Here is a 17508-nt window from a genome sequence, read left to right as displayed (position 1 = left end):
TTGGTTAACATCACAAAACCGCAATTGAACTCAAGATTGCCATACACGGAATCGCTGTTAACGATGTCTGACTGCGGCGTTTCGACGAGTAACGAATTCTCGTATTTAGTATTGATTGTGACACATAGTCAAAACAGCGACAGTTTTCACAACCCGGTACATACATTGAACCAACTGATGTAAGGTGAAACACTACGTTCGCAGCAAAAAAAAGTTTGCAGGGTATGACCACCACCAACATATAGAGTAGTGAGTGAGTAATTAAACTACATACCTCGATTTTACTATATTCCGAGATCCGGATCACGATTCAAGTCTACCTGAGAATCCGAACTACCCTGTGAAGTTGATATATCACGTTGTGAACCGTGAAAGGGTTGTAATCTCGGTGAAATAGTGTGCGACACATTTTTCCATAAGTCGAATGCAGGTCGGTTCATACTAAGACCATTAGGAATTTGCACAATGACAGGTTATTGAAACCGATGCCAAAACTCAGTATAATAGATTGATATTGACCGCGTGTATGTTTGACATATATGCAGCATCTTGGATCGGCGGTGGAGCACTGAATGGCACTGCAGAAGTCATCTACTCTCCTAAGCTTGGACTGATCTGGGCTATTGCGCCACTGTGTTACGGGTTTAGTGTTCAAGTACTTTATCTTTACACGACGTTTTTGTAAAATGAATACTAATTTTATTGAAAAAATAAAAAATAAAAAAGAGCGAAAAATTACATTATATCCCGGAACGCAACAAGAAAAATCGTATGATTTTGTAAACTACTTGTTCATGACATAATAATAATTCTACTTGTACACTTTTTCACATTTTATAACACTTTAAGTAATACTTAACAGTTTCAGTTTTAAATAAAATACGGAATATAAACTAATCGAAAAATTCGGTAACCAATCTCGCGTAGGCTATGCATGCATACAAATGAGGAAAGTTACATCAACGCGTGTTAAAGTAGCTGTATCGAGTTATCGAATGATTTTCTCCTTACATCAAAACAACTAGAATGTATAACTAAATTAAAAAACGTATCTAAATGAGCTCCAGGGCATTGTGATTATGCTGCATACCAAATTTCATCACACATTTCATGATGGAACAACATTAAAACTAACGCAGTTCTATAGCAACTTTTGCCTAAATCTGTTTTCGGTAGCGTGTACATATACATAGTCAGATTTAATAACAGAATTATCATGCTAATATGTGACTCCTCACCTTGAAACTTGGTACGTAGTTGTAGGACATTGTGAATATGCAGCATACCAAATTCCCTCAAGCATTTCATAATGGAACAACTTTAAAACTAACGCGGTTCTACATCGACTTTTTGCATACATCTGTTTTGCGTGGGGGGCGTATAGCACGTACCTATACATAGTAAACTTTAACAACGGAATTACCATGCTTAACATTGAATCCCAACTCGAAACTTGATACGTAGTTGTAGGACATTATGGCAATGCACCATGCTAAATTTCATCACACATCTAATGATGGAACATCTTTAAAACTAACGCAGTCGAATACCGACTTTTACGTATATCTGTTTTGCGTGAACATGGCATATACCTATACATAGTCAATATTAATAGCAGAATTACCGTGTTAAACATTGAATTCCCACCTTGAAAGTTGGTACGCGGTTATAGGAGATTATAACAATGCACCATACCAAATCCCATCACACATTTCATGATGGAACAACTTTATAACTAACGCGGCTCTACATCGACTTTTTGCGTACATCTGTTTGTGGGAGCGTATAGCACGTAGCCTACCCATACATAACCAACTTTAATAACGGAATTACCATGCTTAACATTGAATCCCAACTCGAAACTTGATACGTAGTTATAGGACATTATGGCAATTCACCATGCTAAATTTCATCACACATCTAATGATGGAACACCTTTGAAACTATCGCAGTCGAATACCAACTTTTACGCATATCTGTTTTTCGTGAACATAGCATATACCCATACATAGTCAATTTTAATAACAGAATTAGCATGCTAAACATTAAATTCTCACCTTGAACGTTGATACGCGGTTGTAGGACATAATAACAATGCACCATACCAAATTTCGTCAGACATTTCATGATGTAACACCTTTAAAACCAACGCAGTTCTATACAGACTTTTGGCTAAATCTGTTTTTCCGTAGCGTAGCACGTACCTATACATAGTCAACTTTAATAACGGATTTAGCATGTTATTGTTGTATAGTCATAAAAAACATTCCCGCGCGCTCTTAAACAAAACACTTCCTAACCCTACCACCTAATACTAAGACGCGCGCGGGAATGTTTTTTATGTCTATACAACTAAACGAATACCCATCGGCCTGCTTACTACATTTTAAATATTCTCTCCACTATTGTGTATACAACAATATACTTCTCTTAGTAAGCAATTTCTCGTGAATTCCGAAGCACATTGACGCGTGTTAACTTCTATATTCGATGATAGTATCATTTTCATGTCTGATAATGTTACTTGTCAAGGTGATACAAACGTAAGCTCAAACTACTTTAAAATTTAAAGTCTTACCAAATTTTATCTAACACTGAAACTGTCGAGTACCGATAAAGTACTCTAAAACCTAGTCACTTTTTACGTGGAGGGAGAACATAGCGAAGTACTTGTACATTTGCAGTACTTAAGTATAGGTTTGGCCTGCTTGCGCTATACTTAATGAAGTGATTACCTATTTACACCGCATCTACTTCTATTTCAGAGTTTTTCGCTTTTTCGAGCAAACTATACCTCAATACTTACTTTTTAACTAACTGGGAAATCATTACTTCTTGTACTTTAGTAGGACTTTACTGCTACAATGTACTTTTTTCAGTGGATCACTGGTCTTGGTGAGTGTTGTCAGTTTCATCTATATCCTACGAAAAGCAACTTGAGTACTTCACGGGTTCGTATCATCGCAAATAATATATTCTAAACATGTTTAGATAGCGAGGAGTTGTAATTATAGGTGAAAGGGACAAATTTTATCTAAAACTGTAACTGTAAAGTACCGATAAAGTAGTCTAGAGTATTTTTTATGTTTGTTCAGCTCAACGAATATCTTCATTTGGCCTGCTTACTACATTTTAAAGATTTCTACGCTAGAAAAATCGCTGTAACATGATAAGTATATTATAATTAATCTTATCAGCGCGGCATAGTACATTCGAGTAAATTCATTAAATTAGCTTATGTTTATGAAATTATTTGGTTTCCGAATTCTATCTAAAACTGAAACCGACGAGTATCGGTAAAAGCAGTCTTAAACCATAGACACTTATTACGTGGAGGGAGGCGATAGCGAAGTACTCGTGCATTTTGTACTACTCAAGTATAGGTTTTATCTGCTTGCACTAAACTTAATTAGGTGATTAACTATTTACACTGCATCTACTTCTATTTCAGAGTATTCGGTTTTCAGGTAAACTATACCTGCAATACTTACTTTTTAACTCACTCGGAAATCATCACGTCTTGTACTTTACTAGAAATTTACTGCTACTAAATGTTGAAATGTACTGTTTTCAGCGGTCTTGATGAGTGGTGCTAGTTTCATCTATATCCTACGACGCATTTTCTCGAGTGGGGTGTTATAGGAAGCAAGACGAATCATTGTAAAAGTGTTGAAACTTAATTACATATGTAATTCCATCACTAAAGTTGATCACGCATAGGTACGTGCTACGCTCCCGCAAACAGATTCACGCGAAGTTGGTATAGAACTGCGTTAGTTTTAAAGGTGTTCCATCATGAAATGTGTGATGAAATTTGATGTGTTCCATTGTCATACTGCCCTACACCTGTGAACCAATCTTCAAGTTGCGCATTCAATGTTTAGCTCGGTAATTCCGTTATGAAAGTTGAGTATGCATATAGGTACGTGCTACGCACTCGCAAAAGTCGGTATGGAACTGCGTTAGTTTTAAAGTTGTTCAATCATGAAATGCGTAACAAAATTTGACATGGTGCATTGTCATAATGTCTTACAACTGCGTACCGAGTTTCAAGGTGGGGAGTCGATTATTAACATGCTAAATCCGTTATTAAAGTTGACTATGTATAGGTACGTGCTACGCTACGGAAAAACAGATTTAGCCAAAAGTCTGTATAGAACTGCGTTGGTTTTAAAGGTATTACATCATGAAATGTCTGACGAAATTTGGTATGGTGCATTTTTATTATGTCCTACAACCGCGTATCAACGTTCAAGGTGAGAATTTAATGTTTAGCATGCTAATTCTGTTATTAAAATTGACTACGTATCAAGTTTCGAGTTGGGATTCAATGTTAAGCATGGTAATTCCGTTATTAAAGTTGGTTATGTATGGGTAGGCTACGTGCTATACGCTCCCACAAACAGATGTACGCAAAAAGTCGATGTAGAGCCGCGTTAGTTATAAAGTTGTTCCATCATGAAATGTGTGATGGGATTTGGTATGGTGCATTGTTATAATCTCCTATAACCGCGTACCAACTTTCAAGGTGGGAATTCAATGTTTAACACGGTAATTCTGCTATTAATATTGACTATGTATAGGTATATGCCATGTTCACGCAAAACAGATATACGTAAAAGTCGGTATTCGACTGCGTTAGTTTTAAAGGTGTTCCATCATTAGATGTGTGATGAAATTTAGCATGGTGCATTGCCATAATGTCCTACAACTACGTATCAAGTTTCGAGTTGGGATTCAATGTTAAGCATGGTAATTCCGTTGTTAAAGTTGACTATGTATGGGTACGTGCTATACGCCCCCCACGCAAAACAGATGTATGCAAAAAGTCGATGTAGAACCGCGTTAGTTTTAAAGTTGTTCCATTATGAAATGCGTGAGGGAATTTGGTATGCTGCATATTCACAATGTCCTACAACTACGTACCAAGTTTCAAGGTGAGGAGTCACATATTAGCATGATAATTCTGTTATTAAATCTGACTATGTATATGTACACGCTACCGAAAACAGATTTAGGCAAAAGTTGCTATAGAACTGCGTTAGTTTTAATGTTGTTCCATCATGAAATGTGTGATGAAATTTGGTATGCAGCATAATCACAATGCCCTGGAGCTCATTTAGATACGTTTTTTAATTTAGTTATACATTCTAGTTGTTTTGATGTAAGGAGAAAATCATTCGATAACTCGATACAGCTACTTTAACACGCGTTGATGTAACTTTCCTCATTTGTATGCATGCATAGCCTACGCGAGATTGGTTACCGAATTTTTCGATTAGTTTATATTCCGTATTTTATTTAAAACTGAAACTGTTAAGTATTACTTAAAGTGTTATAAAATGTGAAAAAGTGTACAAGTAGAATTATTATTATGTCATGAACAAGTAGTTTACAAATTCATACGATTTTTCTTGTTGCGTTCCGGGATATAATGTAATTTTTCGCTCTTTTTTATTTTTTATTTTTTCAATAAAATTAGTATTCATTTTACAAAAACGTCGTGTAAAGATAAAGTACTTGAACACTAAACCCGTAACACAGTGGCGCAATAGCCCAGATCAGTCCAAGCTTAGGAGAGTAGATGACTTCTGCAGTGCCATTCAGTGCTCCACCGCCGATCCAAGATGCTGCATATATGTCAAACATACACGCGGTCAATATCAATCTATTATACTGAGTTTTGGCATCGGTTTCAATAACCTGTCATTGTGCAAATTCCTAATGGTCTTAGTATGAACCGACCTGCATTCGACTTATGGAAAAATGTGTCGCACACTATTTCACCGAGATTACAACCCTTTCACGGTTCACAACGTGATATATCAACTTCACAGGGTAGTTCGGATTCTCAGGTAGACTTGAATCGTGATCCGGATCTCGGAATATAGTAAAATCGAGGTATGTAGTTTAATTACTCACTCACTACTCTATATGTTGGTGGTGGTCATACCCTGCAAACTTTTTTTTGCTGCGAACGTAGTGTTTCACCTTACATCAGTTGGTTCAATGTATGTACCGGGTTGTGAAAACTGTCGCTGTTTTGACTATGTGTCACAATCAATACTAAATACGAGAATTCGTTACTCGTCGAAACGCCGCAGTCAGACATCGTTAACAGCGATTCCGTGTATGGCAATCTTGAGTTCAATTGCGGTTTTGTGATGTTAACCAAGCGGCTGTGTTTCTGTGGTGTGAAGACTGAATTCATGTTGTTTCCCCGCAAGAGTGCGATGTCTATTTCACACCTAGAGCAATTATAAAACGCATCTTCGAAACTTTTGGTCTAGTTCATCCGCTTGCATTTCGAAACGGACCATCACGACAAGACTCTCAATTTTTTGCATAAATGAATGAATTTGATCAATTATATTTGTCCTTTTGGTTTATTTTTAATAAAATTAGTATACATTATACAAAAACGCCGTGTAAAGGTAAAGTACGAATACAAGTACAAGTTGAGATTTAAAAGTAAGTAGGTGTTTATGTTCGTAGACTAACCCCACTTCTACGTAACGATTTTTCAGTAAGTAGTTATGTTTCAAGGCTACTTTTACTTCTATTTAACGAGTTTTCATACAAATCTGCTTTCTTTAATAACTTTCATCTTTTTCATCAGTGAGCAAAGGTAATACCGGTGTTAACTCCATGGTCAGATGCGAGATAACAGCGACTCAGAGCTCATTTAGATACCTAAGCTACTTTTAAATTAGTACTCGAGTATTGCTACAATTATACCCCCCAGATAGTTATAGCCAGAGGGTTTCGATGCTGAGGTACTTGTACAATGCACATTTTGGAGAGATTAAGTAAAGCAATGATCTCAGATAAATCCATTAAATTAAGGTAGAAGTAGCTATTTACGAATAAAAGTTAGTATTCTAGTTCTATATTTCTGTTTAATACTGAAAATGTCATGAAGTTGAAGCAATCTGAAATCATAAGCACTTTAGTATTAGCTACAGGTACATATACGCGAAAAGCTACTTTAGTGTTCTGATGGAGTGCAAATACTTGTTTACTTATCAACTTTGAAGGCTTGCGCAGTTTGTGGTGTGATACGCAAAATTAGTGTGTTCAAATCAGACATGTCGTAAACATAGTGATGTTGCATTAGTCCTAAACACACATGATAGAATATCAAGGAAAAGTATCATCTAACGTATAATGAATGTTATTTATTTCTCGGAAGCACGTCATTATCAAAACATAGTGATTTGATCGCGCGAAATGTACGTATAATTTTAATATATAACAATAAAACCGCGAGTGTAAAATTGCTGTTCAATGGCTTTACCACGTTCTTACCAAGTACCTTAATAAGGATAGACAGCCCCAAGCAGTAATTGTTAGGTCATCATCACTAGCTTCCACCTCTTTACTCTTTTCAGCTGCAATCGTAACTTCGATCAATTCTGCAACGAAGTAAATAGTAGTTTAAGGTAATGTTTGTATAACCTTTACGAGTGCCATTGTCACACTCGAAAAAGATATTACCGTCTTTAAATCATCAGTTGCACTGCAAGTTGAACATAAGTCGTACGGATGGCGCTAAAAATAACTGTGTATCGTTTTGTACGCACACATACTGCGGTGTTGGGATATAGTCCTGACACGATTGTCCAAGTTCTGAAAGCTGGAAAAGATACTCTCATATTATTTGATTGCGATTTCGATCCCACAGAATCTCAAGTTATTCGTGGTCAATGGAATGGTACCTCTATCATAGATGTAGAGGGAAAAGAGATCTTCCGATTTGTTGGTATCGTTAATATTCAACGCAAATCGGGCTTCATAATTGTGCGGGGGATCCCCATTGTTGAATTTGAATTGATCGGCGTGTCGCTGTACATGATGCACTATATCGAAAACATTATTGCTGGTTGAATATTGTCGAATGGTTGTCTATAATGTTAGTTGCATACAAGAATCTCGGAGATCTAAGCTCAAGATTTACGTACTCATGCTTGATTTGTTTCCATAGCCTCGACCTTGGGAATCGCTTGTATGCGTCCAAAGAAAATAAGTCGTGAAATGTGGAAACTGTAGAAACCGTTAGGAATCGCGTACCTGCCGCGAAAAGTTTGTTTAATTGTAACGCCGAGAATTGTGCGCCTACGGCTAGTCCGCTGGCGTTTAGCGCTGATTAAATTATCCTTATACTCGACATGCAAAGTAAATTTGCAGGTATTGGAATGAATTCAGTTGTAGTGTGCGCTCATATTAGGTCATGAAATGCGGAGACCTCGGCAATCGAAACCGCGATCTGTCTGCGCTCAAAATCGCATTTTATATGAATTAATTAATTAGTGAGGATGTGTAGAATTTTGATATATCATCATAGAACCCCGCGCCTAGTTCAACGTTGATGAGTGTTATCTGTGAATATCTGGCAAATATAGTATTCTATTGACATCATAGTTTTCGAAATTTATGTGTAATCTGAATGTTATTTATATCCAAAAAAGTAAGTTATTATATTAATATTTTCAAGTCGCAGCGCTTAAAATCGCATTTTATATTAATTAATTAGTGATGATACATTTCAAGTTATTCAATACATATTGCTAAATATACATGGAAAACCGGTATTGAAATTCACAAAACAATGAAATTTGCTCATAAATACACACGATGTGGCACTGGCAGGTGACGTGGCAATGGGCATCCTGTAGGCGTGACAATGGGTGTCATATAGGCGTGGCAATTAAGGCGACGTGGCCTTCTGGGATTGGCCGGCGTATAAATTGCTTTCCCTTACTACTATACAGCCTATGGTTTTAATCCACGCAGCAATATTCAAAAGTAGGTTTTATGGTTTGAATTCCTAGCAACGGGCACGCGGGCCGCTCGAAATAGCTCCGCGGGTCGCACTCTGCCCAGGTCTAACCTAAAGGTTTTCGCGATGTACCGCAAATGATTTAATGATCTACCGTTGGTTAAAGACCGCTGGGGTCAGTAATCCTCGTCGATTCGATACACGGAGAAGGGTTTGCGGGACTGAATCCACAAATCATGATTCGTAGTACACATTTTTGAGCTTCTAATGCAAATCTCAAATTCCTTTCATCATGAAATTCGTAAGCCCTGTCTGAATTCCACGACAGATGCAAATCCATAATCCATACATTTGCTAACACCTCTCCGAAATTAATCTATAAGTCGAAATCCTCAATTTGCTTCAATCCATCATCCCATTGCAGAGTTTATGTCAAATTCATAAATCTGCATTCGCGTACGAATATCAATCCGAATACTGCATGTAATTACATGGCTCATCAATCACCATTCCGTAGCCTATATCCAATTTAATCCGCGTTCACTGACGATCTTCACGAACTCATAGCAACCGACGGCAGTAGTCTCGTGCACCATTCCAACAGTTAAGTTTATTATTAATTTCATCATTTGGCAACACAACAAGATTGCGATACAACGAAGCAGAATCGAAACAACTTGGCCCACATGACTAGATATCAGCATTATACTTAATCTAGCTATGACCTGCGGATATGGCTGATAGCTGGCATACGCTATTTTTGTTGTATGCTTCTTGCATCGCATTGCATCTCGTTGGCTGCTCTGGAAGTTCATTGTCATTTGCAAAGTGCTCCATCGCTGACAAAAGGTCGAAAATCACTACACCAGACAAAATACACTACGATTGACGCCAGAAGTCGAATTAAGATAGACGAAATGGAAACGTGATAACCCCTGTTCCGTGATATTTTCCACGATATTACCGAATATTCCGTGCGATTGTTTTTTCAGGACAGATACGATGAAGACATGTCCGACAGTACTTGGACACTTTTACTGTCGGTTACATCGTCAATGACTTATATAGGAGGTTTAGTGGGCTCCCTATTAGCTAATCTTTTGCTCAAATGGTTGACAAGGAAACAATCGTTGCTGGTATTCCAAGGCACCAACAGTATCGGACTGGTCTTAGTTGCCATTGGACTACGGGTTGCAATGTCACACGAGATGGTGATATGTGGAAGATTTGTGGTCGGCTTGTCCGCTGGTTTGGCAATGAGTGAGTGCACTGAGTACAGTATGTTACACATTATTCGATCCACATTGCTAGCTGCACCTCAGATGAGGCATCGTTCCACCTCGACGGATGCAATTATGTGTCACAATGCCAAATCCGACGAGGCTGAGACAGGTTTGGGATGTTTGCGCGTTGATGGATATACCCAGATATTGCATACGACTAGGGCTGGACATAATGATTCGAGTACTCGAGTATTAATTTTAATGATTTGAGTCGAGTAGTAAAATACGATTTTTTCGAGTACTGAAATTATACGCTTCTCGCCACTGAAAGTTAATTTATCTACGATAATTATAGTTTCGTTCATACTTTTCACTGTTGAAGCCTTGGAACCTTGATAGGCGGTATCGTAGAATACGAAACATATAGTACAAAGCTACGAAGGTTACTGGACATAGCACATTTCCGAAGTCATGATTATCCCACAACATTGTCCCTAAGTGGAATGATATCGGAATGATCGGAAAAATACCAAAGTATCCAGGGCCGTAACAGCACTTCGTCAGGCCCCCCAAAAAACTTTGGTCTTGGGCCCCCCATAGGGTTACTGGGCGAACTTCTGGGGGGCGAAGCCTTCGGCGATACCCTGTTTACCGCTATTTATCATATTGTTGGGAGTATGTTTAGCGTACCAGCTTTTGTCGCCTAAGTGCGCGAAGCGTGGAAAATTTCTAGAATTCATGATTGAATCGGTCAGTATAATCGGGAATTGCATATGTATTGTTATCAATTTTTATCTTCTCTCTGTCTCTATCAGATTTGCCGGTAGAGCTGAGTGAGGTGTGTTTGAAAAGGTAGGACGACTCAATAATTAAACATCTTCGGGCGTATACCCATTGGCAGGAACGAAACAGTACCTCGTCAGGCCCCCAAAAACGTGGGTCTTGGGCTCCCATAGGGTGTAAAACGACCCCCCCCCCATCACGTTGTTCGCGTTTGTCACGAAATCATCTGTACTGTATTGTGAGGCAGCGCCATGCGCGAAAATTTTCGATAATTCATGATAAAATCGGTCAATCAGATCGGCGATTGCATATATATTATGCTATCAATTTATTGTCCTCTCCACTCACGTAATTAGATTCACCGGTAGAGCTGAGTGAAGTGTCTTGAAAACGAGAGGGCCCGTAAATAATAATTAAACATCTTCGGCGGGCGGACACGTTGATATGACTTCGTTACATGATGTTATTTCGTGACTTCCAGTCTGCTATAACAAAAAATATAGAATCGCCGAAACGTGAGCTTCTGAACTAAGAGACGAACACGACTTCAAATTGGTATTTCTTCACTGGCATAAAATTTTTCCCAGCGGGATGTTATTTGTCATGTGAGGTTCAGATTGCAAAGACAGCAACATTCAGCGCAACTCATTTAGGCGCCAATGGACAATTAAACCTATATGTATTTTGTATATATAACGAAGTCTTCGGTCAGCATAAGGGCATAGACCTTTTCGGCCAAGGTTTTCTCGCTGCCGATCGTTCTGGCACACTTCTTGGAGTCGCATGTTATATGGCCCAAAACTTGATTGTAGGTCTTGGTGGGTCGTGGCGCGGTAATGGCCCAATACCCAATAATAAAGACAAATGGCTACTCAAATTCGCGCGCAGCGCGAAAAAATCTTGAAAAAATTGCATAAATTTTCGAAAAATACTCTATGATTTATGCTAATTCACGAAATAATTTTGGGCCCCCTTCGAGGTCGCCCCCCCCCCAATTCGGGGGTTTGGGGTGCGGCAGTTACGGTGCTGAAAGTATCATAAACGGTACATATTTGAACTTTGACTGTTGCATTCCGTTATGACGTCATAATCGCTGATACTCGATTACTCGACTCGACTCGAAGCGTATTACGTGATTCAGAATCGAATCACTCAGGTACTCGATTTTGCCCAGCCCTACATACGACATGCTGATGCTACCAAAGCAGGATTCTTAGTTGCATCAAAAGTTGTATACAGCAGCCACTTTCGTTACCAAATAATGCCTTTACCGCCACAGGAATACGATAACGCCATTAGCGGTGCGCTAAATCCTGACCTAGAATGCCTTATTCGGTGAAGTGAAAGTATATAATAGTCAACCCTATAGAATCCCACTGTTGAGTGTTGTATGCTCATTGCTCATGATACACTGTCGTTTTTCATTGTGTCACACGCTCAAATGTCCAGTAATCATTACACACACGTGAACCGCACGAGTTCAAAGATGTGTTAAAATATAAGCTTCAGTTGTGCTTGCGACAGTGAAAATATACATTTCATGAAACTTGGTCCGTGTATATCGAACTTTCTAGGCTTTCTTGGGATCGGGGTTGGGGGCTACTTCTGTTAAGGCATCATCAATATATTTTGTGAGTGACACGCAGGTACGTTGGTCAAAAGGGGCGGAGGTCCTTTTGTTACCCCGGTACCGCACCTTATATTACATCCAAAAAACAGCAACAAGTTTCACACGAGTCGGTCGTTCAATCGTTGCAGATATCGGTCGTCATCATATAAGCGCGTTACCATTTATATTACTCCATAATTATCGCTGACGTACGTCAAAATAATGAAAGCTTTATAAAAGCAGTATGGATATGAAGTCTGAAATATTCAAGTTTCATCTTATCCAATCCTGATTGTGTGTTAGGTGGCTTTGACTCAATAATGTCTTCTTATCACATACGTTTAGTCTGGTCGAAGGATGTCTGTAGACATCTCATATATCCAGGGTTGTAACCAAGTCATAAGGTTCCGAGTCACAAGTCAATCTAACTTTTATAGTTTTGACTCTAGTCAAGTCAAGTCATTTTCAATTCACCACCGAGTCAAGTCCGAGTCCAAGTCACAGAGTAGAGTGTCGAGTCCGAGTCATAGTGTTTTGAATAGAGTTCGAGTCCAAGTCTTTGTGTCAACTGTTCAGTTCCAAGTTCATGTCATCTAAAACCCACTTTTTACAACTCTAATCGGTGATATCGAATGCTTCGCATTCAAAATATGCTTATTTTTCTCACTTTCAACAGTTTCTGGTAGCATTTTCAAGTACCAGTTCTGTATAACTTTATTATTCTTCGACATTACAATGAAATGCCTGTGTTGGTAAACCTATCACTCTCGAGTCATATGTCTTGGTCCAAGTCATGCGCAAAGACTCGAGTACAAGTCGAGTCATGACACAAGTTGACTCGATTCGAATCGAGTCTTTTTTTCATTTTAGGATAATGACTCGAGTCAAGTCTTAGTCTCGAGTCGAGTCATGACTCGAGTCATGACAACCCTGCATATATCCCTGGGTCTGATCAAATTGCCCCTTTTCATTAAGTATCAAATTGTATCCTTCCGAAGCAATAAACAATCAAAATCACGCAAATACATGTTTGTTAAGATAAATCGCTTGCTCAGTAAATCTATCTCGGCGAGAGACGTAGCCATTCCGATTATATTTGCAGCCATTGTCCCGCTGGTTATCAATGAGATGTCCGTGCCTAATCGGCGACAATTTTACGGTGCGGTATACGGAACTATGCTACCAATCGGAGTGGTTGTTGCGACGTTTTTTGCGTGGTCTGAAGTAAGATATGACGACAGTACCCTCATCAGTCACACACGGTAACAGAGCACGATCGCGACTGAATTCCAGATTTTCGGGAACCAATCGCGACTTATGGGAACGCTACTTTACGGCTTAGTTTATAGCATAATATTTGCGGTGTGTGCTTACTGGATTCCTGGCACCCCTTATCAAACATGCTTGAGTCGAGGACCGGAGGAAGCAGACACCATTTTATGCAAGCTACGCGTTGGTGAAAAGGTACGTTTCTATGTATTGAAAGAATTGGATATGTATGTATACCCATAGTCGTGATCATGATCATGATCATTCGCCACTACTGTAATTTTGATCTCATATCCATGTTTAATTGTCATTTTGTTCGTTGTTTTGATGATGACTCTAGTCTACGACTATCATTTACGGTTGATTTACGGTTCCTAGAAAAGTGCCGTAATAGTAGGCTACAACTCTACTAGTCCAGCCCGTACTCTCATATGTTGCTATAGGCTATACGACCCAAGCCAAAAAAGATTGTCACTGACGTTACTGAAATAACATTACCAGTAGCGAATGCCTGAAAAATCAGTGCAGTGGAGTTTCAGTTCAAGTTTCTGTAAATTTCCATTTATTGGCGTCTGAGTAGAAATCAGTCAGTCTGAATCCGATCAATTTCAACCAAAAGTCCATGCGAATCCGAATAATGCCGTCCAGAATCCGAAAATTCCGCATCGAATAACTTTTCCGAAGAATACTAACTATACAGCTGAGTATAGTATAGTCTTTACCAAGGCTATGGTTAGGGTCAGCAGATTTATATTTGTTGGACCTTTGACAGAACAACTTTAGAGTGCTACCATTACTATCAGTGTTAGGTTGTCGAGCTGACGATTTTTTCTTTTGACTTGAAATCAAAGTATATATAAACCTAATCCGTGCGATTGGGGTGTTGGCTACTGCTGTATAAATTGTTAAGGGGGCAATATTGGTAGCAAGTATAGAAACCCGTTTTACACTCTTCTCAATATCAACGTAGCAATACTCAGACCCCGAATACATTGTCTGGTCTGGCCTAGACCGTTTAGGCGTAAGCTTATATTCCCTTGTAAGTCCTCGTCGGAATTGTAGGCAGAGCGACGAAAGATATTGATTTTATGCGATTATTATAGCATTTGATTGGCGCCCCAGTTGATACATTTGGCGACGTTTAAAGCTTCAATATCTACTTCAGCATTGTGGCATTATGTGACCCGAGTCGTCGCTAGGTATCGTGTACTTGTACAATGTACACTGTGCACATTCATATAGGCTATCACGAACCTGAACCTTTCAGTGGTTCACACCATCCATAAATTAATGGACATTGGTGTAAAACGGAATGACAAAATAGTGACACATTTCACATCAAAGTTTTTTCCGTTACCACAACGTATCCATATGATCATTGATGACAATGAGACTATAGGAACAAAATAAATGCATCGGCAGAAAGGTACTGATGCAAGTTTAAATAATCGTAGTTATAGCAACAGATTCAAACGCGATCTGACATGGACATAGATCCGTCACTGTTTACCTTATACTATCGTAAATGATTTGGGTGGAATAATATTCCGTTCTATTGTCCTATGTCCAATTGCGTAGTTGAGGAATGAGAGAGAGGCCTGTTCCCCTCGAAATTGTTGACGGGGTCAATGTATCACCCACTTTAAACTAAACCACATTAAATTGTAATGTCACGGCATAAATAAAAAGATTTGACCCGCCCTCCCAATGTTTTCTTAGGCCCTTCCCACCCCTACGCCCATAATCACGTTCACCTGTTTATTCGAATACTGACTCCTACAGCGGGATATTCTTTTGCATTAGGAAGCAATACAACTAGAGTTGAAGTCTTTTGTACCGAAAAGAGTCGAAGGGGGAAATGCTGCTGGGTCAGAATTACAGCAAGAAGCATCGTTGAAAGAAGTTTTTACAACACCACGATACAGGTGACCAATCCGGTTCTTGGAACGGCATTCTACGTGATGGACATTTTAGCATTACACGTAGCATTCACTGACGTAATGAGAAGTGGTACTGAATGGTGAAATCAGGCTAATGGATGTAGAAAACTGCTATTACTTGTCAATCCATCATACTCGAAAAGCAATGTACCTTGTTCCTCCGGTTGCAAAATTGGTCTACTTTAGATGTATGTCGTTCGGTACAGGACCGAAACAGCGCTATGTTCTCCCACGCCTCAAACAACTATGGTCTTGCCATCATAGGGTGAACTACAAAACTTATGGAGGAAATGTCTCCTAACCCCTCCACAATTACGGGTCAGAAAAACCACCGTTCGAATTAGCGATAAATCAATGATATGGTATGGTCATTGTATAATAGTTGTTCAGTCGCGCTAAGCGCATTTTTTTTGCAAGTCCGCCAATGCATTTTGCAACATTCTGAGCAGTGTTGGGATGACTCGAGTCATGACTTGACTTAAGTCAGACTCGAGTCACCTTTTTCGAATGACTTGAATTGACTCGAGTCACTTTGCTAAAATGACTTGACTTGACTTGACTCGGCGTATCAGAAATATGGATTGTCTCGTGACTCGGAGCAAAATTCACGAGTCAATTTCAAGTCATCAAGTAATCGGTGTCGATAAAAATCACTGAATCTTGCATATGTTCGGATTGTTCGGGAAACGCTGGTGTAACCGTGAGAGCGACCAATCATTTATTGATCGTGCGTTTTACTGAGCCTCCATTGTTCCCTCACAAATAAATTGACCGCAAACGAAGTGATCGAAGCTTACAGCTTACGTTGTCGTAAACTAGTATAGTAAAGTAATTAATCTCTGTTTTTACCTTAACCAAACCCTTGTTTTATTGAAATTGAATTCGAATATAGTTTATATAATCCTCAACCATTGGCGCAGGCTCGAATTGCATCATATCGATTTGTAAATGGGTAATGTATCGCATCCTATCAATTCGTATCTATTCTCTATTTTGACTGGAAACTATAAACTGTGGTTTAGCAGTTCTACGTATATGTGAGCGATACAGCGATACTTCTTGCGTGTATATTTAACTCTGTATTCGTTCATCGGTTCAAAATCAATGACCGCTCAATCTGTATTTCAGACAGCTAGCAAAATGCAATGACGTCATCATGCCCCATACTTCGAAAAGGCAACTTGACTTGAATTGTGACTTGACTCGTGACTGGACTTGACTTGACTCGACTTGACTCGAGTCACCTCCAAAAATCGAGTGACTTGACTTGACTCGAGTAACCCTTGAAAATTGATTGACTTGACTTGACTCGAGTCAAAATGGGCAATGACTCGAAATGACTCATGACTCGAAGGTAGTGACTTGATCCCAACACTGATTCTGAGCCTAGTAATTACATATATTGATATTGAGTGTTGATCCTCTCTCGCTTGACGGGATCAGATTTACCGGTAGTGCTGAGGAAGGCTGTGTTTCCGGAAATTTAGGGCACGTAATTATTAATAATAATCATACATCTGCAGAAGGGCCCATCGTTATTAATTCCTTTGTTACGTGTTGTTATTTATTGACCTCCTGTAAGGATTGTCTCTACATCGCTATACAGCCCAAAGATACCGGAATCGCTCAACATATACCAGACAAAACTAGAAGAAAAACTTCGTTCATGAGACGCACACTATTCCAAATTAGCATCTACTCAAGGGTCGTATAATTTTCCTGTGCGAGTGGCATTTGTACTGAGGGACTATCCGCCGCCGCACATTTAGGCGGCTATGGAAAATTGACAGTTTTTTATTTATATGTCGACGATTTGGGAAACGCTCATTTTCGTCCGAAGTTATGTCGCACCCAATTTTTTTGGGCAGCACAGGTCGCTTAGTCACACGTTGGCCTATACTTCAT

General features: G+C 39.1%; 1 protein-coding gene across 1 annotated transcript in view; it reads left to right on the top strand.

Moving 5' to 3' along the window:
• LOC145452735 (solute carrier family 2, facilitated glucose transporter member 9-like) overlaps positions 1 to 17508 on the top strand; it is a 28664-nt gene that overhangs the window by 6918 nt on the left and 4238 nt on the right. Inside the window, exons 3-5 of the mRNA XM_080330891.1 lie at positions 9772 to 10039; positions 13497 to 13618; positions 15467 to 15588. Of these exons, the coding sequence (XP_080187017.1) occupies positions 9772 to 10039; positions 13497 to 13618; positions 15467 to 15588 (512 nt within the window). The remainder of the gene's footprint in view (positions 1 to 9771; positions 10040 to 13496; positions 13619 to 15466; positions 15589 to 17508) is intronic.

This window comes from Botryllus schlosseri, chromosome 12, assembly GCF_051294905.1.
Source record: "Botryllus schlosseri isolate E-star chromosome 12, Bs_hap1, whole genome shotgun sequence".
Lineage (NCBI taxonomy): Eukaryota > Metazoa > Chordata > Ascidiacea > Stolidobranchia > Styelidae > Botryllus > Botryllus schlosseri.
The sequence above is the reverse complement of the archived record's forward strand: the minus strand, read 5'-3'. Positions and strand labels throughout refer to the sequence as shown.